At 55.3% G+C, this 27,443-nt stretch overlaps 1 protein-coding gene across 2 annotated transcripts; it reads right to left on the minus strand.

Annotated features, from left to right (window-relative positions):
• Nucleotides 1–134: 134 nt before the first annotated feature.
• On the minus strand, nucleotides 135–27,414 carry LOC139678508 (actin-binding protein WASF3-like). 2 transcript variants are annotated; one of them, XM_071569383.1, is made up of 9 exons: nucleotides 27,283–27,414; nucleotides 15,709–15,867; nucleotides 14,181–14,315; nucleotides 13,911–14,064; nucleotides 13,473–13,590; nucleotides 12,909–13,024; nucleotides 12,187–12,447; nucleotides 10,673–11,055; nucleotides 135–9,787 (listed from the first exon to the last, which is right to left on the minus strand). In XM_071569383.1, the coding sequence occupies exons 2-9, from the start codon at nucleotides 15,839–15,841 to the stop codon at nucleotides 9,630–9,632; spliced, it is 1,458 nt and encodes a 485-aa protein (XP_071425484.1). In that variant the 5' UTR covers nucleotides 15,842–15,867; nucleotides 27,283–27,414; the 3' UTR covers nucleotides 135–9,629. The 2 variants fall into 2 exon arrangements, with proteins under 2 accessions (XP_071425484.1, XP_071425483.1); XM_071569382.1 differs by having other exon boundaries at nucleotides 12,849–13,024.
• Between the last annotated feature and the right edge of the window lie 29 nt (nucleotides 27,415–27,443).

The following is a 27,443-nucleotide window of genomic DNA, read 5'->3' on the forward strand; positions in this document are numbered from 1 at the left end:
GGGTTATAAAGAAATCACAGCTTTGTGCTGCTACTTCTGTGTCTCAGCCTCTAACAGAGGGAACATCACAGGGCTGATAACTCAGAGCCAAAGGACCCAGGGAGGGCAAGATGACAAAAAGCCAAACTCAAATCTACTGTAACCTCTTAAAATCTTTATTAATTTCTTTTTCTTTTCTTCCTAATTTCATTAGCACATGCATAAAGTGTCAACAGTTTGGGGTTAAGATGACATCTCTCGAACAAATGTAGTTACAAGCGGTGCTTGGGGTGGTTCCAGGTTTCCTCTCTACACTGTACAGCTCAAAGCTGCAGAGGCCCTGCCTTTCCTCACTGGCACCACAGGCAGGACCCACAACACTGGGGAGAGAGACACTTGTTCACACGTAGCAACTGGGTACGGTAGATAGATACAGGCAGCAACATCTACTCACCTACTGACTAAGTGCACATGGTTAAAGACCCCACCAGACAGTGAACATCTCCTGCTTTGATCTCAGCTCCAGAACTGTGGAACTCAGTTATGGTGGGGAAGGTGACCCTCCCTCGGGGGAGATGCCAGGCTCCCACCAGCTCCTTCTGTCAAATGGAGATACAGGTGATACTTCTGTTACTAAAAAATGAGCCTTTTGCAGGAGCACCAGGACAGCCCCACAGATGCTGAGGAAGCATCCAGAAAACCACCACAAAGTGCTCCAGGGCTGGCACCTGCCTGTCCCCACAGTGCCACCCCTGCAGAGCTGGAGCCAACCTCCAAATACTGGCCCAGGCTCTGGCTCCAGGCTGTATGTGTGAGCAGTCAGTGTCAAAAGGGGAGAAACTGCTTTCCAAAGGCCCAGCTTGAGCAGACCACTCACTGATGCTGTTTTAGTAGGATGGTTGCCCCAGTGTTCCAGGTCTCCCCAGCTCAGAGCTGCTGTTTGAGTAGTGCTGAGGAGGTCTAGGGGTGGGTCTGAGGTGCCTTAATCCCCAGCCTGCTGGGTGCAGGCCATGGGAGATGATCCTCACCCACCTTCAACACCCCCAAAAATGACTCTCCTACAGCACTTGGCCTCACCCAGAAGTGCTTGTGCTCCTACTTGCTCCAAAGGGGATGGAAACCTGGCAGTGAGATGGGTCCTGTCCTGCTGCAGCAGCTGGGATTGGCCCAACAGCCTGGGGATGGACAGGAGGAGGAGGAGCAGGAGGAGCAGAAGGAGCAGGAGGAGGAGGAGGAGCAGGAGGAAGAGGAGGAGGAGGAAGGCTCTCCAGGCTGAATGCTTGTCCCATGGTAGCAGCAATGCATATCCCCTGAAGCAAACCCAGCAGCACGTGCACTTCCCACAGGAAAGTGGTGACTTGTCCCCTCTGTGCATTCCTCACGTGTCCTCTCGGGGACCAGCCCTGTCCATGGCATGTGCACACAGATGTGTGGTTGCCAGAGCAGGTTTCCTTGGGTTGGCCAAAATCTGCTCCCCACACCACCCCAGTGCAGGAAGGAGGATTCCCAGAGGATACCTTGGGGTCTGGGCAGGTCCAGATTTCCACCCCAGGTGAGCTCTGCCCTTTCCCAGCACAGCGAGACCACCCACCCCAGGAAGCCCCCAATCCTTGGCCATGCCACAGGGACCTCCAGGAAAGGCACTTGTGTCAGTGAGGAGCTGCCATGCTGCTGTGGCCCCACTGCATTCCCAGGGGGAGCTGAGCCCCACGTGTGACAGGGCACACCCAAGAGTGAGGGGAGGGAAGTGTCAGCGTCAGACCAAACTCAGGGTGGGCACACCCTGCCACAGACTCCCCCAACAAGTCAAGCAGCCCCAAAAATAAGGAAGTGTCTGAAGGTGAAGGGCCATCAACCCCCAAATCCCCTGAAGAATGCATTTCAAAGAAAAGGGGGTTGTTGTTTTGGGTTTTTTTTTGTTTTGTGTTTTGTTGTTTTGTTTTTTTTTTTTTTTGTGGGGATTTAAGTGGCTTGAATGGGGCTTGGAGAAACCTGGTCCAGTGGAAGGTGTCCCTGCCCACGGCAGGGGGTGGGACTGGGTGGGCTTTGAGGTCTCTTCCAATCCAAACCATTCTGGGATTCTGATTTTTCTTTTTCCTGATTTGCTCTGATCTGAGATGGAAAGCACCACAAAGAGTGGCCTCATCTGATAAAAACTGGCCAGAACTAAAGGTAGACCTGAAACATCTCAGTATAAAATTAAATTTGTGGGGGTGGGGGGGACAGGACAGTAAGGGGGGAGCTCATAACAGTATCATTTTTGGACACCTGGCAGAACTGTGCCAAAGCTGTTCCTGCTGCCAGCAAGAAATCAACAGCTCCTCAACAGGCATCACAGGAATGTCATTAGGCTCAAGCTGACAAGACCTTCATGGCTGGCTTTTCCAAGGTAAGCAATGACTTTCTATGGAGTAAGTGGCTGAGGGGTCAGGTATGGACCAGCAGTGGTAAGAGGTGAAAATCAATGGGATTTCAAACATCTGAGCTGGGGAGGGGCCTTCAGGGACAAAAGCACCTCCTATGGTGACAGGAGGCACTTCCTTCTCCTTGCTGCACTGTGGGATGAGGTTCTTACTGCCTTGTCTTAGACAGTGCTTCCTTAGGATCTGATTTTTGGAAGTGGTGCCACCTGTTTCATGTTGTTGGTGTCTAGTTGGGAAGTGTTGCTGGGTCTGACCTTCCCCCAAAGTCCAGAACAGAGCAAATTGTCCTTCGGGAAATCACGTGTAAGTTGTTTGTTTGCTTTTTAGTTTTGTGAGGTTTGTTTGTTTATTTTTAGATTCCTCAACTGAGCTACCCCAAACCAAAGGGTAACTTTGAAACTGTCCATCTCAGTTAACCAGCATGGTTTATCCACTGCAGTCTGTGGACCATGAAGGGTCCTGAGGAGCAGGTTACTAGAGCTGCTGCCTGCTGTCTCTTGAAATACATCAGTAACAGCTGCATGTCCTGGTTTCTAATTAGTTCACGTCCTCCCCTCTTAGGTGTTTTATCTTTATTGCACTTAAGGGTCAACACCAAAACCAACAGAGAGCCCAAGCAGCTGCCCTGGCTGATGGGAGCTGCTCTGGGGCTGGGACACCCAAAGGAGGGGATGAGGCAGAACCACAAACACATCAGGTTTGAAGAGGTGCCCTGTGGGCACCTCCACCCCTCCCTGGCCCACAACAAGGTCATGGGCAATGCTCCTCTCTGGTATTTGCCCACCCATTTCTCAAAGCCCTCCCATGGCAAAGCCTCTGTGACCTGTTTCAGTGTTTCTTCGTCCTTACCTTGGCAAAGCTTTCCCTGAGATCTGCCTCACCTCCTTTCTGCCACCACTCAATCCCATGCCTGGCACTGGAGTCCCACACTGACATGGAGAACAGATTTATCTTCCCCACTGCCCTTCATGGCTTTGCATGGGGCTTTACCCACCTGAGGGTTGCCCTGTACACAGTGGTGGGAAAAAAACCAACCTAAAATGCTGGGCTATTTTCTTTCTACCCTTTCCCCCTCCTCTTTGCATGTTAATACTTCATACAGAACTGAGTGCTGGAGCTACCACTGGGCTGAACATCCCCCAGGGCTGGGCCAGTCCCCTGGCACTGCCACCATGGGCAAGGGGTGCAGGGGAAGGCTCACTTCACACACACCTGGGCTCACAATGGCCAACAGCAGCTTTCAAAGAACAAGAGAGTACAGAGGCATCTCTGGGAGGTTTAAACCTGTGGGAAGATCCCTATGAGGAGATGCCCATGGGAGGGTAAGGCCTCACTGCTCTGCCATCAGGCAGTGCTGTGGGGGAGTCTGTGGCCTCAGGGCCTGTCAGCCTGTCATACAGACATTAATGTGGGTAAGTGACACCAGCTCTGCCTTTGGGGACACTGTGGCCAAGCATGTTCCACCCAGGTCTTGCCTGAGGATTTCCCTCACCAAGAAGCCTCCCTTGCTGCAGGCTCTGCCTCAGCCTAGTGACAGCACCAGGATGTGTCCTCCCTTGGGAACATCCTCCTGTCCTCCTCCCACTCTGCCTGTGGGCTCCTACTGAAGGCTCTGGGACAAACCTCACTGAAGTTCATGACTGGGGGCTTTGTTTGGGTTTTTTTTTCATTCCCTCTCCCAGCAAAATACAGGTTCAATTTTCACCTGGAGAAAGCAGAGCTTGAGAAAATGACCCTAGAAAACCTGGAATTTGTCTAAGGAAGATCAAATTCACACCCCCCCACACCCACCCTTTGACTCTCAAATAGATTGAAATATATCAAAGTCCAGGTTTGGGTTAGAAGTGTCTGAGGGAGGAGGTTTTGCATGAGCTCAGAGGCTGCCACATGAATTAATGGGCAGCTCTGAGTGCTGGCAGGCAGAGGGGCACCCAGTCATGTTTGCCATCACATCCATGGCCATCCCAGAGAGCACAGCTGTGTGGGGACTGGGAAGGGCCTACCCTGAGGGCATGGGGACCTGTTCAGAGACAAATCCAGCATGGCTTGGCACTCCTGTACTTGGCTCAGGCACTTTTGCAGGGGGCAGTGGAGGGGCAGGAGATTCACCCCCACTGACAGCAGTGGGGGTTGTGGCTGTGGTGCTGCTCAGGGGTCACCTAAGGAAGGGACACTGCTGCCCAGTGGAGAGGAAATTCATGGGGGATGAGCATTTGAGGCTTCTAAAGTGCAGTGCAGGTTATATGGTCTTTGCTTTAGACTGTAAACTCCTCAGGACAGACTCCTTGCCCTTATTTTTATTTATTTTTTAATCTGTAAAGTGACATTCCAGCTGAGAAAACCTTACTCCTAAGTAACTACTACAACAGGAAAACAGGAATCTTGGTGAAAGGAACAGCCTGTGCTCCTCTTGGCAGCTGCCCATGATGGGGAGTGCTTCCCATAGCCAAACATGGTCCAGCCACAAGGAGATGGCAGACCAGGACCAGGACCTCTGGAATGCACCCTCCAAAACACCACCAGAGCTACAACCTGCCTCCCTCCAAGCAAAATTTCCAGTTATCATTAAAGCTGAGGTGTTAATTCAGGCTCTCTTCCCAGGGCAGCCTGCAAAGCTTCTGTTCAGGCTGTTGGGGGTCTTAAGGGGAAATAGAGATGAAAAAGTTGCTGGGAGGAAATTGGAGGGCTCTTACAAGAAGGGAGCTCTCTGGAGAAGCCAAGTTCAGACTCATGTTTGTCACAGGAGTAAAACCTTCCCCAGACAAAACAGCTGCAAAAGCAGCAGCTCTCATGGGATGTGATGCTCACTCCTCTCTGGTTTCTTCCCAGAGTGGGAAGTTAGAAACTACCCAATCCATTCTTCCTTCAGGACACCAATCCTCTAAGAGTCACCAGCACCAAGACCCACCTCCAACAGTCCCTCTAAACCAAGGAGACCCTGAGTGCAAGGCCAGGCATGAGCACTGCTAGACTTCCACCAACCTTCAGAAACTTCAGCAAGTCCAGACTTCACACCTGGTGTAGCTTCAGAGGTGTGCCATGGGGATGGTGTTCCCCATAATGCCCCATTTTAGATAAACCAGAGATGTCCAAGAGGTTCCTGATGGCCCTCAAGGACTACAGCTTTCCATTAATATCTCCAAGCAGAACCAAACTGGCTTATTTACTGTTCCAGGACTCCAGCCCAATCCATCTGTATGCACTCAGGGTATTCTTCCCCCCACTGGCAGTCATATTTATTATTTTTAATCTATGCCCATAAATTGGCAAGTAGGGGAAAGCAGATAAAATGGCAAGAGGAACTCTCAGGAGATCAGTTGGGCTCATTAAATGTTTGGCACTCCATGATTATCCATTGGCAATGAAATGCCACTGTTATATTTTAACATGGAACACGATACCTTAATGTACAGGGGCATCTCCACAGCCCAATTCTGGTACTCCTGAGAGAGGAGAAATTCAATCATCTGTGACCTGGATTGTATTTTTTAATGTCTGCCAAGCTAGATAAAATATTTAAATATTCACTTTTATATCAGCCCACATGAGGATTTGAGCATTTCAGGTTGTGTAACACAGCATGGCCTACTTTGAGAAGAATATACAGGAATAGGCACATATGTAGCAAATATTGAATATGCAGCATGTGGGTCAGACAGACAGTGTTAATTAGTGTGGCACAGCCAGTTCCAGCAGTGCCAGCCCAGCCCAGCCCAGCCAAGGAACTGGTGTCACTTCTGTTGGATTTCACAGGTCACCTGGGTAAAAAACAGGTAAATGTGCCTAAAATAAAACCAGTCATGCTCAAGTGTGGCTGAATTCTCTGCTGAGGATGGAACGGCTGTGCCATGAAACTGGGGCTCTCAGTGCCACCATGTGGCATCAACGCTCTGACTTGATGATCTCAGAGGTCTTTCCAACCTTAGCAATTCCAGGTGCTTGCCAGCCTTGTGGTGCTGTTGGGAGAGCTGGGAAGAGCAAGGTGCTCTGTCCACACCCTGACTCCACAGGTTACCTCTCCACCAGCTACACAGGAAAGCTGAACAATGAGCTCTGTTGCAGATCTCACTGGGATGGGGATGGGGGACCAGCCCCACCCCTCCTACCAAGACAGCTGAAGGGCTGCCACAGCAGCTCAGACTCCTGCAAGAGGAGCATCATGATGTTTTCAAGCAATGGGCAATGGTGGGAGGTTATAGTCCTGCTGACCATGGACTTGAGCACGTGAAATATGTTTGGGTCATCAGGGGGTGGAGATTTCCTTAAGCAGGGTATGAAGAGTGGGGATGTGCTGGGATGTCTGAAGGGGAGAGGATGGTGTAAGAACACAAAGGTGGGAGGAAATGGGGGGGGGGAGCTTTGCTACCTGCCGTCCTGAGGCCCCCAGCTGTGCATCTGCTCTGCAGATGTGGCCTGTGCACAGGGCAGGCAAGGCTTGAGGGAACCAGATGACCTCCAAGATCCCTTCCAACCCAAGCCATTCTGATTGTCAAGCGCTTTGCCATGGAAGAGCATCACCCCCAACAGTGGCATGGGGGGATTGCCAGCTGCCAACCCTAAGTACAGCACAGCTGCTGGGAGGTGACAGGGCAGTGGGAGGCTACAGGGACAATCCTGACCTGCCACACACAAACAGAGTCCTGCCAGAATGGCCACAGTTCCATGTGACGGAGCAACCAGTGCATGGAAAGAAGGGACTTCATCTTCTAGGGGCACTCGGCTGCTCTCTAGTTCTCATCAGGACTGGCTCAGCTTTGCAGAAATGGGACAGCCACAGATCCAAGGGATGAGCCAGTCCCATGTGTCCCTGAGCTCTTTCCCAGGGCTGGTGGGACCTGGCTCTGTCTGAGCCCCCCTTGACTCTGCAGCCCTTTGACCCCTGTAAGGGGTAAGAGCAGCTCCACCAGCCCCTGCTGTTCTCTCTCTCTCCTAAAGGGTTATTAGTTTTTCTAAATTATCCAAATAAACCCAATTTCTCTTCACATACAAACAGGATTACAATTGTGACCACATTAATAACACTCCACAATAAATACCACCAGTTGTCTGCTTAAACATTGCTCTGAATTTTTACAGTTCCTTCTGAACCTGTTCCAGGTCAAATCCCAGCCTATTTTCCAAGAAAGGCCCATCACAGCCATTGCAGGGGCTCTCTGCCTTGGCCAAAAGCTTTTGCAGCTTGTGTCTCAGAGGGTAAACAGCAGAAATGAGAGCTCTGGGTGAACACCAAGCATCAGGAATTTCCTGACCACCTGTGGTGCACTGTGTCTCTCTGCCTCCTTTGGTCAGTCCTGCTTCCTTGGGTTTTGCACAGGAGATATTTCATGCATCCTATTGCTCTGCTGCTTCTTGCCTTGCCCTCTCCCCCATCCATGCTGCCCCTCTGCTCAAGCCCACTCAGCACCACAGCTCACAGCCCAGCTGTGGAGGTGTGGGAGGAGTCACTTCCAAGGGGCAAGAGCCCATTTTGTGCCAGTCAGGAGAAGGGAGAGCTCCTGGGGGCATTTCTCAGCAGCTGGGCAGAGGATTCCCCACATCTGGCCATGAAAGGTTTCCCACTGAGGGGGAAATCAGCAGAGGTTTGGGGTGTCATCAGGGTGAGGAACCAGCAACTTGGTCTACTGGAAAATGTCCCTGCACACAGCAGGGCTTTGGAATGAGATGAGATTTAAGGTCCCTTCCAACCCAAACCACTCTAGGATTCTATAAATCTAAGGATCAGCCTTTGGGTTCCAGCTGTATCCTCCCTCCCCATTCACAGGTCTGGCTGCTTCTGGATAGTCAAAGCACTCCTGGTGTAGCCATCACCTTCCTGGCTCCTGGGGGAAGCAGAGAGGCAGGCACAGACCCCAGGTTTTCTCCAAAGAGAAGCAACATGGGGCCTCAGTTTTTCCCCACTCAGGACCTTGTGGTATAAGGAAGACAAGAGAGGGCCTGGGGACACCATTTTGGCAAGTCCATGCCTGGTTCTGGCCCATTTTCTACTGGGAGGGGAACCTTCTCCAGTTCTCTGCAGGTTTTTACACCTGACTGTAATGTTTTCAGTAGTCCCCACCCCTTTGCTCTGCCTTCCTGTGCCTCGTCCCTTTGTGAAGGGAGGAGAAGGGTCTCTGAGGGATGCCTCTCTATTTTGATGTGAGAACAGGGTATTTTCAGTGCTGTGGCAGGGGAATGTCTATCCAGCTGCCCCATCACCTGTGGGACAGGGCACAGGGCAGGATCAGGTAGGGAGATCCAGTGCCTGGTCTGAGCTGGTCTCAGTTGTACAGGCACAGTGTGTGGGGCTGCAAAGGGCAAGTTAAGGGTTTACCTAAAAGCAGCAGATTGTCTAATTAACTTCTTTTTCTTTTTCAAATAACACTGAAATAGTGCCACACTAAGGCCAAGGAGAGCTGGGCTTGGGGAAGCTCCCTGGACACTCCTCATCCCTTGCTGGCAAAGGCAGGACAAGACTGTGTCTTCCTGCCAGCTGCAAGCTTTGCCTTCACCCTTTTCTCTCAGAAAACCAGTTCTAAGGACAGAAACGGACTCAGGTCACCAACACCGTGGTCTTCTCATGCAACCTGGTCTAGTGGAAGGTGTCCTAGCTGATTGCAAGGGGTTGGACTCAATGGGCTTTAAAATTCTCTTCCAACCCTTCAAACCATTCCATGATTCTCCAGGGAGCGACAGCACGATGGTGACTGTCCCTACAGAGCTGCTGCTCAGTGTGGTGCATCACTCAGGAGAAGGGACCTCCTGCCCCTGTGCAGCTTTTGGAGTTTCCTGACCCCAAAAACAGCAGCAGCAGAGCATCCCCAAGCCCACACACGGCCATCCCTGAGCTCCCGTGGTGGCACCAGCTGTGCAAACAGGCTTCTTCTCCAGGAGCTTCTCATTATCACAATTAAGGTCTAGCTGGAAAAGCACTACTGCCTCTGGGGCCCCCTTCTCTAGCAAAGCACACTCAGAGCCAGCCTCTGGTCTTGCTCTAGGTGTGAATCTGAAGTAATCTTATTAACCTGCCTTCAGAGAATTTTGGAAGTCATTAAACGTGAAGGTGCTGCTAATTCCTGCTCTCACTGCCTCCGAGGTGTATCCTACCAGTGCTGCTGCTGCTGCTGCCCGAAGGGTTTTTGACATAGTGTAAAAAGCAAAGCTCCTGGACGAGCGGGGCCGCCTGGTGTCGGCGCTGGGGAGGGCACCATACACACCTGGCCCGGAGCCGGCGCTCTGCCAGCCCCGCCCTCAGTCCGACCACTCGTTATCGTCCAGCTCCGAGTCGTCATCCGACTCGCTGTACTCCACCGCGATCCGCCGCGACAGGATGGTCGCCACGTCATTGCCCACGGGCTCTTTCTTGGCCTCTTGTTCCCATTGCTCCTGGACTTTCCGGAGTTGGATTCCTGCGGTAGGAAAGGTGGGAAGACTTTAGGGGCAGCACACACGTGGCTGCACTCGATGTGCAACATCCCCCTTTGTAGAGTATTGGCTGGAACGAGACAGCTGCAGCCTCGGGCAGGAGGAGGTATATGAGTTATCCATTTAACTATATATATATAATAAATATAAGTTAGATGAGATAATAGGATTGTTAGAACAAAGGGAAATGGATTTAAACTGAAGCAGAGTCATCTTCGATGGGATTTGGGAAGAAATTCTTCCCTGAGAGGGTGGGCAGGCCCTGGCACAGGGTGCCCAGAGAAGTGGTGGCTGTTCCATCCCATCCCTGGAAGTGCCCAAGGCCAGGCTGGATGGGGCTTGGAGCAACCTGGGCCGGTGGAAGGTGTCCTTGCCCATGGCAGGAATAAGAAGGTCTTTAAGGTTCCATTCCTACTCAAACCATTCTGTGATTCTGTGAATAATGCAACGTGTGCAGTTATAACGCTGTATCACAGAATAAAGCTCCTTCTCTGCTTCCATTCAACCTGAAGATGTTGAACCTTCTGGAAGGTTAAATTTACCATTCAACCTGAAGATTTGGAGGAAGAGGAAATGGGAGACACCTTGGAGCACGTCATGCTCTGCAACCTGAAAGGAAGCCAGTGATCTGTGGGGCTTCATTACACCTCTGGAGATGAGTCCCCAACCCCTTTCCAACTCCTTGCACTGTATCTTTTTTGCCCCCTCAGGTCCCACCTGGAAGCCCCCACCTTGACTCTTTCTACCCTGGGTCTTATCTTGCCAATGTTACCCAACTCTACGCCAAGAGGTATTTTGCCACTGCAGAGGCAGTACCCGTGTGACCTGTCCCCACCGGTGCCACTGCCACCCGCTGCCGACGCCCTCACCCCTGCGGATGGCTGCCAGCAGGTCGCTCCGGGCATCGCTCATGGGCATCAGCGGGATCTGCGGCTTCCAGGGCTCCACGGCGGGGGCGGGTGGCGATGCCGAGTGCGCGGGCGAGGCGGACACGGCCGGGGGGCCGGGCGGGGGCGGCGGCGGCGCCATCGGGGGGCCCAGGGGGCCGGTCTGCGGCGGGGACGCCGAGTAGGGCCCGGGGGGCGCGGGCGGCGGGGACGGCGCGTACGAGGGGGGCCCGGCCGGGCCGGGGGCCAGCGCGGGGGCGGCCGAGATGGGGCTGTCGAAGGCCGTCTGAGCAGAGGGGATGACGGGCGGCGGCGGCGGCGGCGCTGGAGGCACGAAGTACTCTGCCATGGGCACCGGCTGCGGGCTGCGACGGCGGGCACGGCTGTGTCACTGCTCCGAGGAGCGATGGCGCCCGGCACCCATCCCGGCACTCAGCACCCACCCCGGTACCCAGCACCCATCCCAGCACCTAGCACCCAGCATCCATTCTGGCACCCAGCACCCTTCCTGGCACCCACCCCGGCACCCAGCACCCACCCCGGCACCCATCCCGGCACCCATCCCAGCACCTGGCACCCAGCACCCACCCCGGCACCCAGCACCCACCCCGGCACCCAGCACCCACCCCGGTACCCAGCACCCATCCCAGCACCTAGCACCCAGCATCCATTCTGGCACCCAGTACCCACCCCTGCACCTAGCACCCATCCCAACCCCCCCCCCCGGCACCCAGCACCCATCCCGGCACCCATCCTGGCACCTATCCCAGCACCCAGCACCCATCCCGGCACCCAGCACCCATCTCAGCACCCACCCCGGCACCCAACCTGGCACCCAGCACCCATCCTGGCAACCAGCACCCACCCTGGCACCCAGCACCCAGCACCCATCCTGGCACCCATCATCGTTTACCCATCCCAGCACCCATCATCCTTCACCCATCTGACATCCTTCACCTGCCCCTGCACACATCACCCATCTTGGCATTGATCCTCCATCCCAGAATCCCTCACCCATCCCAGCACCCATCATTCTTCACCCATCATGACACCTGTCTCCCATCCTGGCATCCATCACCCATCCCCAGCACCCATCATTTTTCATCCATCCCAGCACTCATCACCCATCCCAGCACCCATCACCCATCCCAGCACCCAACTGGCTCCACTCTGGCTTGCTTTACTCTGAACCCCCACATAAGCCCTGTCCCAGGGCCAGAGAAGTGGGAGGGCTCTGCCAGCAGAATGGGCTATGGGGCATGAGGAGGTAGGAAGGTGCCCAACACCCCAGGGGAAACCCCCCCACCCACTCTGTGCCCTTTTCTGTTACCCCAAAAGTTCTCCTGACTGAGATGGATCTCACTGGCAGTTTCAGACCACAACAGCTGCAGAGGAGAGCTCGCCTCTCTCTCTCAGCCCAGAAATGGGGGGTCAGGCCCCCCAACCCTCCCTGCCCCTGGGCACCCCTGCACACACGGAGGAGGCTGGAGCCCTACCCGTAATCCTTGACCAGGTGTGGCCTGGGCCCGTTGAGCACAGCCTCGGGCGGCGGCGGCACGTGTGGCTGCTGGAGGCGGCTGAGGCTGTTCTGCCTGCTGCCCGGTGCCGGGCGGTACCCGTGCTCCGGCGGGTTTGGCGGTGCCAGCACACCCTCCTTGTGCTCCGCCGGTGCCAGGTGTGCCGCCGGGGCCAGCAGCTGCGCGGGGTGGTTGGGGCTGGCCGGGTACGAGTGGTCGGCCGCGTCCGACGCGTAGGACCTGCAGCACAGAGAAACCTGCTGTTGTACTCCTGCAAGGAGGGCACGGGGCTGGGGGTGTGAGAGCATTTTGGGGCTGAGCCAACAGAACAAAAAAGGGCCACAAGAGTATAGATGTACAAGGCAGCAGAGAGATAGCGGAGGGGAGGAGGACACCAACACAGCTGAACCACTCTCTTTTTCCCACAGCTGCTAGATGGGAAGTGCTACAACTTTATCCCAACGCCAAGGCTGCTCCTGAGGTCCAGAGTGACACCCTGGGAGCACCAGCTATCCATGAAGGTACCACAGGCCTATGGCATAGCACCCCATCCCTGTTGCGGGCAACATGTCCCCCCAGAGACGGAGAAGAGCAAAGCAAAGCAGAGCCGGTGAGCTGAACATGCAGTAGGTAGAACCTGCCTATTATCTGGGGACAGTGATCCTTCCGATGACGCCATGTGATAGGGGGATGGTGAGAACCTGTTATCCGGCCGGAACTCTTTGTCATACGCCATCATGTTCCACTCCAGGCGCCGGTTGCGAGCTTTCCGCACTTTCTTCACCTCCCGGGTGGAGTCCTCCACCAGCCGCTGCTCCTGTGGGCGCACAGAGCCACAGCTGCACCCCCAGCACGGCTCCTTGGGCCCTGAGCGATACCCAGGGGGCACCACCCAACCCTGTGAGATGTACCCGACACAGGAGAGGGGAGTGCACAGGCTGCATCAGGAAGGTGATGTTCCCCAGGTCCCAGGCAACCCCAGCTCCAGCCCCACAGCATCCCCCAGGGGGCATCACCCGGCCCTGTGAGGCACACCCAACACAGGGGAGGGGAGTGCACAGGCTGCATCAGGAAGGTGATGTTCCCCAGGTCCCAGGCAACCCCAGCTCCAGCCCCACAGCATCCCCCAGGGGACATCACCTGGCCCTGTGAGGCACACCCGACGCAGGGGAGGGGAGTGCACAGGCTGCATCAGGAAGGTGATGTTCTCCAGGTCCCAGGCAACCCCAGCTCCAGCCCCACAGTACCCCCCACCTGCCCGTTACCTTCTGCCTGCGCTTCTCCTTTCTCTTATCTTCTGTTGCCTGCAACATTTTCTCCTTCCATAAGTTGAAGAAGTAGGAGGGGTCAGTGTAGAATTTGAGGCCATCCTTTTTGTCATCCCTGGGGAGTGGGAAAGGAGGAGAGGGGGTTATCAGCCACAGAAGAAGACCCCGTTCCCCCGCACATGGGCTTTGGTACAATCATGACTATATGCTGTTGTCCCAACAGGAACATGTCCAACACAGTGGTCACTACCTGCAGTACCACTGCGTGGGGTCACCCATCCCAGCTGCCCCACATAATGGGAGTGGTGGCACAGCAACTGGAGAAATCACCCTCTCAGCCCTCATCAAGCAGCAAATGGGGTGCACGCCTGATGCCTCTGTTGGAAAGGGCCCCCAGGACCTCCTTGGTCCCCCCAAGGGGCGATGTGCCTGTACCTGTAGGGCGTGAGGATGTTGAGCGGCGGGGGCTTGTCGCAGCGCTGGTACATCTCCATCACCGGGTTGGGGATGGAGTTGCGAGACACAACCTGCTGGTTCTGCACTGTGGAGCTCTTGAAGGCTTTCCTCATGTTGATGTCCTGCAGCGAAACTGTGGACACAGGAAGGAGAAGGGATACAGGGGTGGCCTCAGCCCCTCAAACAAGGCACAGCAGGTGGCCCAGCCCTGAGAACTGGCCTTCACCCCTAAATGGCCCCAGCCCTCACCTTCCTCCACGGTGGAGTCCAGCTGTGTCACCTTGATGACCAGCAGGTCCACCCTCTCCTGCAGCGAGTTCATCCTCATGTAGAAGCTGTTGGCCTCGTTGAACAGCTCCCCAAAGATGTCTTCAGCGTGCCTGCCTGGCAGAGAACACCACGCCCATCACTGGCACCATGGCATCATTCCTTGGGCACACACCTCCCCAGCAGCTCCATGCTCTCCCCAGCCTTGGGTTTTTGGGAGCTGAGTCCCATCCTCTCCCAAAGGGTTGCACAAACACCACCCCCACAAACACCCCTGAGCATCCTTTCCAGTGAGTGGTACCCATGGGGGCACAGAACATTCACAGTGCCCCAAACAGCCTTTGGATTCACCAGGATAGAGGAGCCAAAAGAATGACCAACACACAGCATGGCCTGTGGAAATGCAGCCCTAAAGGTGGGAAACCAGGAGCAGGGCAGCAGGGAGAGTTCCACAGCAGGGAGAAGCTGAGACTTGTTTAACTTTATAATAACTTCAGCAGTTGTTGTCCTGCAACACTCTGTGCATTGTTACAACAGCTCCTTATTAGGGCTATTCCTATCCTGGGGCTGAGCAAGGAGTCTGGCAGAGCACAGCTGACATCTGTAGGCTACAGCACCAAATCTCATCCCAGCATCCACCCCATCCCATCCTATCCCATAGCCCAGCCCCCATCCCATTCCAGCCCCCATCCCATCCCATCCCAGAACCCCAGCTCCTCAGGGTTTCCTCCAAAACCACATAACAAACAGCTCCCAAATCACCTCCTCAGATCATTCACCCAACTCAGTCATTTGTATTTGATTTCTTTATCCTCTGGACAAGGTACCCATGGCCTGTGCACCCATGGGCTCTGCTCATGTGGGCCATGTTACTTCCAGCAGCTCCATAAATGCAGGGTTTATTTTCTGGGAGTATTTTAGAGACTAATCTAGTTCTGGAGCGAAAGAGAAGAGGGGAAGCCCTAAAGAGCCTGCACTTTGCTCTCTATTTTAAGAGGATATTCAACAGTGAAATAGTTTGTCCCTATTAAACCCTCACACTGGTGTGTGCAGTGCTCTTGTGCTCCCCTTTTCTGCTGAGATCAGTCCCAGGGCAGGAAGACAGCCAAGGATTTAGATCTTTATATAGACTACTCTTCTTCATAAAGCTCTAACATTAAAAAGCATAGGTTGGAGTATTTTAAATCTTCACCTGACCTTCCTATTTCTGGCAAGTGGAGAAGCAAGGGGCTCACAAAGGTTTTCTGTCCCCCACTGCACAGACCACCTGTGGGAGTCAAATGGGTCTTAAAATGTCATTAAGTCCCCAGTTTGGGCTTGGCCTTGAGCATACTCCTGTTTCAAATTAGCTGGCTAATTCCCACTGAATCAGCAGGAGCTGCAGCCCACGAGGCTCTCACATAGCCCCTGTGTGTCTGTGTTTGGAACCAGGGGAAGCAACTGCAGCATCCCACCAACATCCCACCATTCCCTCACTGTTCTGTGCCTGGAGTGCTGTGCCATGACTTACTGAGGCTGCCCAGCTGCTTGATGATGGCAGCCAGGGTGCTGTTGGTGACACACTCCAGCTCACTGGTCACCCCATCGGGAAGGGCCCCCCGGCACAGGTGCCGGGGCTCGATGTTCCTCTTCACCAGCGGCATTCTGCCGGCGAGCCCTCACGCCTCTCCTGGCAAAGGGAGAAACAGAGGGAAAAAAGAAAATACCTTTTACCATTTGCCTGTTTGTCCTCCCATTCCTTCTGCTTCCCGCCCAGGATACTCATCCTGCCCATCCAGGTGGGTGGCAGTGGGGCTTTTCCAAGCACGGGATGCTCTGTGGGTGCAAACCTGGGGATGCTGGAGAGCACATGGGTGCCAGGATGGAGGTGAGGACCACACCAGGTCCCTGTCCCTGTCCCTACCCTCTGAAGCCACTGTGTCCTTTCCCACTTACCTCCAGAACTGTGCTCAAAGCAGGAGCAAACCCCCATGTGCTGCTTCCCTTCAGCTGGCCCCGAAAAGCCTCATCCAACCCAAACAGAAGTGAGGAAGCGCTTGTAATGCCATTATTTCCAGCTCACTGCAAGCTCTCCAGGGTTTTATTTGTGCACACACTACACTGAGGCAAGTAGCTGGGGCCAGCTCATCCCAGCTCCCTGCATGGCCTCCCCAGCATCCCTGTGTGCCCCCACAGCAACTCTGGGTGCTCTCACAGCATTTATGGGTGCTCCCACAGCACCCCTGTGTGCCTTCAGGGCATTCCTGAGCACCTCACAGCAACTCTGGGTGCTCTCACAGCATTTATGGGTGCTCCCACAGCACCCCTGTGTGCCTTCAGGGCATTCCTGAGCACCCCACAGCAACTCTGAGTGCTCTCACAGCATTTATGGGTGCTCCCACAGCACCCCTGTGTGCCTTCAGGGCATTCCTGAGCACCCCACAGCAACTCTGGGTGCTCTCACAGCATTTATAGGTGCTCCCACAGCACCCCTGTGTGCCTTCAGGGCATTCCTGAGCACCCCACAGCAACTCTGGGTGCTCTCACAGCATTTATGGGTGCTCCCACAGCACCCCTGTGTGCCTTCAGGGCATTCCTGAGCACCCCACAGCAACTCTGGGTGCTCTCACAGCATTTATAGGTGCTCCCACAGCACCCCTGTGTGCCTTCAGGGCATTCCTGAGCACCCCACAGCAACTCTGGGTGCCCCCACAGCATTTATGGGTGCTCCCATGCCATCCCTGTGTGCCTCCAGGGCATCCCTGGGCACTCCCACAGCACCTCTGGGTGCCCCCACAGCAACTCTGGGTGCCTCTGGCCCTTCTGTCATTCCACCTGAACTGGGGATGGTTCATTTCCTATGGGGCTCAAGGAGCCATAGGGGCATCCCCTCACCCAAAGGTCTCATCTCCAGCGAGAGCACCCATGGGAGCTGGTGAGGAAGGATGAAGAATGGGCACCATGGGGTGGGGGATGCTGAGGGCAGGTCATGCTGCTGATGTAAAGGGTGAGTGGTGGGAAACAGACTGGGAAAAGAGGAAAAAAAGGAGCATTTACTAACGACATGGTGTCTCCTGGGGTGCTGCAGCCCAGGACTGCCACACGGAGAGGCAGTGACCCCACAGGTTTGCACAAGGGGGTCTGAGGTGACACAAGCACATCCCCACTCAGCTCCACTCCCAGTGTAAAGGCAAACCCATGGTTGGGCTGATAAGGACCAGAGAGATGAACAGCATTCTCAGGAATGCCCTCGTTTCCCATCCCGGGCACCCCCCGCCCACCCCATCTTTCCCAGAACTTTGGCAGCGAAGGAAAAGCAGCTTCCGTTCGGCGCTGGGAGCGCAGCAGCCGGGGGCCGACAGCGCGGCCAGCACTCCTGCCCATGAACGGAGCCAGCAATCTGCAGAGTTCACAGTTTCTGGCCCCGGGAGCGTTACACAGAACAGTTTCCCATTGATAACACCAGGCCAGCGCTCCCGTCCCCCCGCCGGCACCACCAGCTACTCTTCAGTTTTCAAATGCAAATTCAACCTCTCTCCTCGAACTTGCTCCTAAATCATCCACATGGAGCTTCCCAAAGGGCTGATTGTGCTGCCAGGTCTGTATGGACAGGGCAGGGCTCTGCTCTGCCCCAGGGCAGTCGGGGCACCGTGGGAAGGAGCCCAGCCCCAAACAGGGCTGTGCCATGGGCTCAGAGCAAACCGCGTGTCCTCCGGCGCTTCCCAAACTCACTGCACATGGATGCGGGGCTGGTACCACCCCTGGGTCTCCAAAACCAAGAGGTTTCTGCCAGCTGGTTGTGACAGAGGGGGAACTCTGGATGTCTGCTGATGGATGTCTGCTCTGGCCATGCACAACCCCCCTTTCTGGACAGCCCCTTATACCCCCTTTGGCTGCATAAAGAGCTGAGCAACGCTGGCAGCTTCACCCCAAGCTCACCTTGAGCTGGTTTTCTGTGTCACCCCAACATCGGCGCTCAGAAACTGAGCCCTGGCACGTCCCCGCGGGGTTCCCCCGGAGCGGCGGCCGCAGGGACCGGAGGGCACAGGGCAGAGCTGGTAACGAGCTGCTTGAGCGCAGCAATTAGACACAGGGAACAAAGAGCCATTCTCAGCACCCGCCTGGGACACGGCCACTGGAAACAGCCACTGGCACCCGCGGCTTTTTGTCCTTCACAAGGATCCGGGGGGAATTGGGGCCACCCGCTCCTCCAGCCCCCGTGGGGACACCAGAGCAGAAGGGAGAAAAAAAGAGGTTTGTGGTTTGAAACTTCCCAACAGGGACAGACTTGCAGAGAGGCAGAAGGTGGGGAGGGGGTCTGATGGCAGCATTTGAGACTGTGCCATGGGAAAGCATCCCTGGAGAAGAAAAATCCCTTTAATCTCACTCCAAAATCCCAAACAAGACTCAGAGTTCGCAGCAGAAGGAATCAGAGAGAAGCTGAGCACACATTTTTAGGCTAGGATAGCCTGGAAAGGCAACTTTGGCTGGACCATGGGAGAAGCTGCTTTTACCCCCCTCAGTTAATGGCAGGTCACACAGGGATCAGAACCCCCTGCCAACCGCTCCCATGACGAGTGTCCTCTCAACCTGCTGCACCAGCAGCACCAAACCTCTGACTTCTGCCTTGGAAACCCAACTTCTGCCCTAAACCCTGTGCTCCTAAAACAGGCCTGTCCTGACTCAGGGGACCACAAACGCTGAGAACTGGTGGCCACAGCAAAGGGATGCTGAGTTATACCCAGTGCTGCACCTGCTTTTGCTGATAGTTCAGGTAATTTCCAAGCCTTGCAGGGGTGATTGGGGTGGCAGGTGCTCAGACCTTCAGGAAAGGGCTCCCAGGGTCAAACAATGACAGCAGGGCCAAGAGCTATAAATGATTTCTTCCATACACAGGACCATCCCAGACTCCACCTCAGTGCTTAGCACCATGGACCATCATCATGTACTGGTACCCAAAGTACAACCCAGTTGGACACTGCCAAGTAACCAGTAAAGTCCCCTCTGGACAGCTGCAGGGCCAAAGCGGTTTATTCCCATGGGCACTACTAGCCTTTGATGGCCTTGGTCAGCCTCATCTGGGACCCCTGGGACCCTCAGCCCCACCCATGGGTCCCACCCAAGGTCCAGGAGGTTATTCAAGCACAGCTGGGGGTGCCAGACCTGCTCTGAAGATGCTGCTGCTCCTCAGCTGTGCTTCTGGCTGTGCTCCTGCCTCGGGTGGGTGCTGGCACTTGGGGAAAGTCCTGGATTTGGCACAACCTTCAGGATGGACATTGGACCTATGCCCTAGTCACCTGATCCTGGGTGCATCGGGGAGTGCCAGCAGACTCTGCTCTGCCTGCTGTTTGCTGGCCCTGGAGAGGTGATGGGGTCACCTCACCATGCTCTGAGGTCACCCCACCATGCTCTGGGGTCACCTCACCATGCTCTGGGGTCACCCCACCATGCTCTGGGGTCACCCTGAGCTCCCACTCACTTTGCCCCTGTGCCCAGGGCCCTGCTGTGCCCCAGCAAGGGTAGACACAGCAAGGCTGGGGTGGCACCTCACTCACAGCACTGTGGTGACCTTGTCCTTGAGGTGGGGGAGCACAGCCAGGGTGCCAGCAGCACTGGTGGGCAGGACACAGTTAATCCAGGGCAGGTGGAAGGTTTGGGCTCAGTGTCCATGCTCAGGTTGGCTGTCATGAGGGGTTTTCCATCTTGTCAGGCTGCTCCAGGTTTGGTGCAGGTGTCAGACCCTGGCAGGCAGTGCTGGGCTGGGCTCTGCTGCAAAATGCCAACTCTGGCACAGAGGGTGTGAAAAGGAGCTCCTAAAGGCCTCCCTTGGGACAGCCATCACTGGGATGGGTGGCTGCAGATGGGGATGGGCTCTTCCCTCCTGCCCTGCTCCTGCTCTCCTCTCCCACTGTGGCTCTGGGAACATGCCAGCCCTGCAGGGTTGGGGTCTCTCTTTCCCCTCCAGTTGAGGGTGCACAAAGAGATGCAGCTGATGGCACCAGGGCCCCAGGGAGACCCCAGCCATGGTTGGCAGCACTCCCTGCCCAGCTCAGTATGACCCTGTGACCCCAGCCTTCAGATGCAACCTCCCCAAACTTGGGTTTAGGTGGTCACATCGGCTTTTCCAACCACTCTCAGCAAGGTTTGCTTCTCCTCTTTATTCCTCATGGGATGGTCCCTGTTTCTTCAGGTGCTGGCTGCTCTACTGGGCATGGGAGTCAAAGGTACAACCTCAACCAGCCAAACCCTCTTGGGATGGTGCTGTAGGGTGAACATCTCTTCTCCTGGATCTGAGAGCATCAGCCAAACTCTAGTGCCACTTACATGGACTAAAATCCATGAGGATTTCCTGCCTCCTGAGTGGAAGTGAGGAGCCCTCAGTGGGCGGAGGGGTCAGGCTGCAGGAGGAGGAAAACAGGAGCCACAAACTCAGCAGGAATTTCCTGGAGGTGGAAGGCAGGAGGAGTGGCACCAGCCAGGGGTTCCTTGTGAGCTCCTGTCATGGTCCAGGCACACTGTGGGGATCATCCCATCACTCAACTTCTCCCTCCAATAGTGGAAAGAGTCAATACCTAAATGTTGTGCTGGGAAGTGCTGCAGGTGAGAGGAGATACAGCAGCTTCCCACCTGCATTCCAAACCCAGAAGAGGTTCTTGGCAAGCAATCATGTCCAGCTCACTGTGCTCAAGCACAGATCAGCTGAGGTGCCCAGGCAGGAGAGAGGGAGACCAGAAATGGGCTTTATCTTCTGCCCCAAGAAGCCGTTTTCTACCAAGGAACAATAAACAAATTTCTCACAGCATCCCAAATCCAGAGCTGCCGGTGCTACTGAGGAGCAGCCCCTGCTTTCCCAGTCCTGGGGAATAAGGGCTGCCCTAGAGCCCATCTGGTAGCCCCCAGTCCCTGCAGACCAGACGGGGTTGTGATTTGGACTGGCTGAGAGGTGACCCCTATAGCTGTCTCCTTCCAGATGTTAGCTTTGCCCTCAGCAGCCATCACATCTGGCAGCTTAGATCCTTGTGGGCCATCAGGGGCAGAAAAGCAATTTTCACTTTGCAAGAGGGTTCAAAAAGAAGAGTTTTGTGTCCAGGCATTGCTCTTTATTTTCTCTGCAACAGCTTTTCAGTACATAACCATGTCCTCACCCCCACTGTGTCCCCAAACCCACTCACTCTCTGGGCAGGGGACTGAGCTGTGACTTACAGCCCTGCAGCAAGGTCCAAAGTGGCCTGAAGGTCCTTGTGTGCTCTGGGTGGCCTTGCAAGGAGGGACAGGCTGGTGACACCAGGTTTCCCACGTGCTGGCAATCCCTGTGATGGGTGTTTGGAATGGTGAGTGCCTGATATCTGCAGCCTCAGACCTGGTGCCCTGTTTTATGTTCCTGAGAGAGGAGGGAGAAGCCTCCCAGCTGCCGCTCTCCTTCTCTGGGTCACTGTGGGGCAGAAGGCTATGCTGGGGGTTGCTTTCTATGGCTGGGTGTTCCCTGCAGGAGAAACCTGGATTGGGAATGGAGCTGTGGCAGAGACAAGCAGCACTGGTGAGAAGCTGCAAAACCAAATCAGCCATTGAGGGATCTCTAACACCTCGTGTGATAGGTATGAGAACAACAGGCTGGATGGTGCATGGAGCAGCAGGAATGAGGGAAACCTCATTCACCACAGGTCAGACAGCCAAGAAAAAGCCTGAGCTTGGATTTGGGAAGAATGTGAGTAAGTGTGTGGTAAACCAAACACCTGAGGACTGGGAGTTTGGGTCAGCCCTGCACTAAGCTCGGTTCTGGGCCAAGCTTTGGGGCAGTCCATTTGTTCAGCCCTTGCAATCGAAGCTTTTAGCCCAGTCTGGCTCCCCAGGGTGATGCTGAGCCCTGAGGACCAGACACTGCCAGGGACTGGAGGCTTGTGCAAGGGAACAAAAGCTGTGGTCAGATGCCAGGAGCCAGAGTGGTGCAAAAAACCAAGGTGGTATATTGAAAACTCTATTAACCTCAAACAAAAATGTTTACAAATGAATATCAAAAGAACAAGAAGTGCCAGATCCCACAGTGACTGCTCAGGACCTGGTTTTGGCACAGGACCCTGGAAATGGTGAGGTGGGGATGGGCTGGAGGCAGAAGGAAGACAAAAGGCTGTCTTAAAATATGGAAAGGAGCAATGAAACCCCTGACTCTGTAGTCAGGGAATGGTCAAGAGGCAGAGGTGACACTCTGCTGGGCTAGTGGGTGCCTGTCCTGTGGAGTTTGGCAGGATGGATCTGGTACAGAAGAGGACTGGGAAGGATCTGGGGGTGTGTGATGCTTTTGAACTGAGAGAAATAGGTGGTAGGTGTGAAACCAGCAGGTTCTCGAGGTGCTGATTTGTGGAACTCTGCCATGGATTGTGCTGGAAATCAGCGTGGGATAGTTCAAAGAGCAACAGGACAAACCTGCAGAGGACAGACAGGGCCACCAGCAGCCACCTAATGGTTGAGGGCAACCTCTGGCTCAGGTGGCCCTAAATTCCTACTCAATGCCAGATGTTGGACTGATGTGGGCCATGAACACCTCTGGAAGGGAGAGCAGAGACTGCAGTCTATGGAGGCTGAAGTTTTATTGTCTAAAAAAAAATCAACCAGCAAAATTTGTGCAGGTGGCTCCTCGTGGAGCAGGAACCTGCCTGCTAGAGCTGGGCCAGACCTGCTGATTTACTCCCACAAAATGGAGCACGAGCTGCACCACGAGGACTCACTGCTCTAATTTATGAAATGCATCTGTGACCACTTCTTAATTTGCTGCCAACCCAAATGCATGTGAACACCACCAGCATGACAAGTGTCACTGCTTTGTGTGAAGGCAATCGTTGCTCCAGAACTATTGTCCAAAGGGTAATTAAATACATCAAAACAGTCTGGATCTCAAGCACTGCCCATGCTTCAGATAAAGCAGAGGGCAGGTCTCTGGTGAAGGTAAATTCTCAGGGTGGCACTGAGGCTCATGGGCATGGGAGAAGCAATGCCACTGCCCACCCTTTCCTTGAGACCTCTGTATCCCAAAGGAGTCTGGCTTTCCAAATGGTCTGGGGCCATGGGAAGCAGCCCAGCCCCACTGGAGGGCCAGTACATCTCATGGCAAAGCATCAGGTGGCAAAATGCCCTTGGGGCTGAAAAGCTCAGGATGTGGCTGGACCCATCCTCAGGATATCAGCTCAAGGGAGGCTGTGCACTCACTGCTCCTGCAGCACATGTGAAATGGGTTGAGAGGTCCCAGCCCTGATCCCGGGTGGCACAGAGGGTTGGATATTTGCTGCCAGCCAAGAACAGATTTGGGCTGAGCTGCAACTGTGGGCAAAGGCTCAGGCCCTCCAGCCAAAGGGAGCAGGGAGCTGGGTGTCTGGCTGGCCCCAGGGCAGAGCTCCATGGCTGCCTGGGCTGGGGCTGGATCAGTGACCCGTGTCCCACCGGGAGGGGCCACCTCCCGCCAGCTGGGAGCGCTGCCCGCACCTCTCTCTCCTCCGGTCCATCTGCAGCTCCTCCACCGCCAGCTCAGCCAAAGCAGCTCCAGCACAGTGAGCAACTGCCAGGAGGCTTCAGCAAGCAAACACTTCACAGCAAAGTGCAACATAACGTTAAAGCACAGCTAAAAATATTCTTCAAGAGCTTTATTAGTAAATGCCACAGTTGGTGGAGTTTGTTTTTTTTCCCCCTTCTACTGCAAAATGTTTCAGCTCTAGGAACAGCACTTGACTAAATTGCCTCTAAATCACCACCGCCTCCGAGGGCTCCACAGCACCAGCCCTGCTTAGGAGGATGCCATAAATGCAACTGCCTTGTTACTTCGGGGTTAGCATGAAAACCTTGTCCTGCTGCGAGTCTGGTTTCAAACAAACAGACTCCTGTATAGTCTTTATCTAAATGATGGTTTTTTACAGTTATGTGATGAGCAAGTGCTGTAAATCTCAGAATGGTTTGGGTTGGAAGGGACCTTAAAACCCATCCAGTCCCACCCCCTGCCTTGATCAGGGACACCTTCCACTATCCCAGGTTGCTCCAAGCCCCATCCAGCCTGGCCTTGGACACTTCCAGGGATGGAGCAGCCACAGCTTCTCTGGGCACCTGTGCCAGGGCCTGCCCACCCTCACAGGGAAAAATTTCTTTCTAATATCTGATCTGAATCTCTCCTCTCTTAGTTTGAAACATTCTCCCTTGACCCATCACTATCTGCCTCTGTAAAAGGTTGCTCTACCTCCTTTTTACAAGCCCCCTCTAGGTATTAGAAGGATGCAATGAGGACTCCTTTGAGCCTTCTCTTCTCCAGGCTGAACAACCCCAACTCTTGCAAGTGGGTTTTCAGGCAGTATTTTTCCTCAGGGTTTAGTCAATGTGGGGTTTGGGTTCTGCTGTTTCCTGTCTCAGAAATGGGGAGCCCTCAGTGGCCCCTGGCACAGGTCATGGAGCTGAGGGCCACTTGGTCAGGTCCTTCCCATCCCACAGAAGCTGCTGCCAGCCCCGGTGGCACCACCACCTTTTGGCTCTGTCTCTGCTATGGATTCAAATTAAATCCATGCAAAAAAAAAAATCAATTCTGATACTCTTAATGTTGAAGGGAAAAAGGTGGGGACAAAACTATGCATGACCCTCCTTCATCATCCTTTGGCTGCTCCACGTGTGGCTCCTGCACCAGGACTGCCTGGGAGCAGTGGCTGCCTTCATCTTCAGAGGAGGAGTCAGGGGATGGAACTGTGGGAACACAGCACAGATCCCAGCTCTGTTTTGGCTGGAAAATATCCCTGCTGGCCCAGGAATCATGTGTTGTTTTTAATGACTCTATCACCAAAGGAAACTCTTCAGTGCCGGGTTTTCCCCTTTGTGCCCAGCTCATTACCAGAAGGCTCTCACCCGCTCGCTGCTGCTCTGGGTGAGCAGGACGCTGCCCAACAAACCAGCCTTTTTCTCCCAGCATAGAAGGCGCTTTGATGAGTGCAGGAAACCCTCAGCCAGCAGTGAGGGCTTTCTAGAAGGCCAGTGCTCGCTGCCTTTGGGAACAGCCGCAGCACTGGCACCTCCAGCCCCAGGGCGCAGCGCTCCCAGCCCGCCTGGCTGTGTGTCCCTGCCCAGCAGTCCCTGCACAGGCTCTCAGCAGGGCTTTTCCCACCACTGCTGGATGTGCACCCTACAAAAATCCAGGTGGATCCAGGGAACCGGGGGCAGATCCCACCCAGGAGCTGGTTGCAGCCTCTCTGCTCACAGAGACATCCGAAATGCTGCGGCTCTCGCCCGTGGGGTGCAGCTCCGAGGGTGCCTTTTTGGATGAGCAGCTCTGCAAAAAAGCATTCTTGCTTTTCTTATTTCTTAACACTTTCAGCTTGAGGGCTGTTGTTCGTAACTTGTCAAGATCTTGGCACCAGCGGCTGATTTGTCATCCGCCATAAAATGGAGGATGAGCATCTTTGGTTCAGAACTGGGCCAAGGCAGACGACAGCTCAAAGCAAAATATGCTTCATCTCGAGTTTTCTCTGTGGGCCTCAGCTCCCGGGAGAAGGAGCGGACATTTGGGGGCTGAGTTGCATCACAGCGTGGTGTGTGAGAGCCCTTCGCCTGCTCTGCGTTTGCGACAGCAGAGCACGGAGCACATTAACCTTCTGGCTGCCAGAGGGAGCTGTGCAGGGCTGCTGCTGCCATTCACCTCCCCACCCCACCTCCCTGCAGCCTGTCACAGTGCAAGCCGCTGAGATACACAAATGCCACCAAAACACCATTTTTTATAAAATTATACCATCAATCTCTTTAAAATCCAGCGAGCTGCAGCGTGAGAGGTGTGCCCTGGCACACTGAAGTTTGGAAGATGCATTAATGCTGCCCCCAGCCCCGGTGCTGCACTGCCCTGCCCTGGCTTGTGCCCAGCAGCGTACCCGGTGGCTGTGCCCCTGTGCCAGGCAGCCCCAGACAAAGCAGCCACAAACTATGGGAAAAAGCATCTCAATCCGTAGGTATTTTATCCACCGACACCACCACGAGGCAGCAAGAACTCCAGTTTTAAGCGATAAAATTAAAGCTCCCTGCAAGTAGCTGAATCACTGAGCATGGAGGCCCAGGCTCTGCACCCTGGGGGTGTGGGCCCACCTGCAGCCTGCCCACAGGGGTGCCCTGGGATGGGGGGGCCAGCAAGGGGGCTCCAAGCCCAGGGGAGGCCCAACCCCAAGCAAGACACAAGGTTGGGAAGGGGCCATGCATGACAGGTGACAGCAACATTCTGCCCTGCTCAGTGCTGTCCCCTCTGCACCCCAGCCCCACATGCAGCCCCCCATAACACCCCCATTCCCCAGGCAGGGGGTGATGAGCCCTGCCCTGCCCTGGCTGCAGGTGCACAGGCAACGGCGGGCCCGATTTATCCCCCACAATGATGCAAAGATGATGGATCCTCCCTCTCCAAGATGTAAGGATGTAAAGTGATGCCCTCCACCCCCACCCCGCTCCTACGCGGGGGTGCAGAGCAGCCAGATACACCCCCTGCCCCACGCTGGAATGCAAAGTGACAGCACACACACCCTCCCCAACGCCAGGGTGCAGAGAGACCCAGAGCACCGTGGGGCAAATGTGCCAAATGGTTTGGGCATCCCGCCCCCTCCGCCATAAAACCGTGCGGCGCAGCCTGACCCGCTCCCGTCCGTGCAAAGGTGTAAAACGCCGGAGCATCCCCCGTCCCCCACCAGGAATAGCTGCAAAGTGAAGAGACCCCCACGCAAAGCAGCCTGGTCAGCCCCCTCCCCACGAAGGGATGTAAAGGGAGGGAGAGCAGCCCCCACCACCCTGCACAGATGCAAAGCTGGGGAGGACACCCCCGCAGCACGGGGATGCAGAGCGGCCCACCCCCACCCCCGCAAGGATGCAAAGCGATGGGAGACCCCCCGAGTGCAAGGATGCAAAGCGCTGAAGGATCGCCCCCCACCCCACGCAAGGATGAAGAGCGGTGGGGCACCCCCTCCACGCAAAGATGCCCCCCAAAAGGATGCAAAGCCGAGGCTGCAAAGCCCCTCGGCGATGCGGTGTCCCCTCCATGCAACCTCCCACATGGGGGCACGGGGACCCCCCCACCTTCCCGGCGCCGCGTCATTCCCGCATCCCCTCCGCTCACCTCCGCCGGGCTGGGGGGCCGCGCTGTGTCTCGGCTGCGGCCCGGCGGGGCCGTGCGGGGCCGTGCGGGGCTGCGGCCGCCGCCGCCGCCGCTCCCGCGCCCCGCTGCGCTCCCCGCGCCCCGCTCCGCGCTCCCCGCGCCGCTCCGCAGTGCGCGCACGG

The sequence above is a fragment of the Pithys albifrons genome, chromosome 14 (assembly GCF_047495875.1).
Source record: "Pithys albifrons albifrons isolate INPA30051 chromosome 14, PitAlb_v1, whole genome shotgun sequence".
NCBI lineage: Eukaryota > Metazoa > Chordata > Aves > Passeriformes > Thamnophilidae > Pithys > Pithys albifrons.

Excerpts from the sequence above, each read along its gene's own strand:
- LOC139678508 (XM_071569382.1), bottom strand. The coding sequence starts at position 15,841 with ATGCCGCTGGTGAAGAGGAACATCGAGCCCCGGCACCTGTGCCGGGGG. Across the intron at positions 11,056-12,186 it reads CACCTGGTCAAGGATTACGG|CCCGCAGCCGGTGCCCATGG; the intron begins GTAGGGCTCCAG and ends CCGCCGTCGCAG. Across the intron at positions 9,788-10,672 it reads GCTGGCAGCCATCCGCAGGG|GAATCCAACTCCGGAAAGTC; the intron begins GTGAGGGCGTCG and ends TTCCTACCGCAG.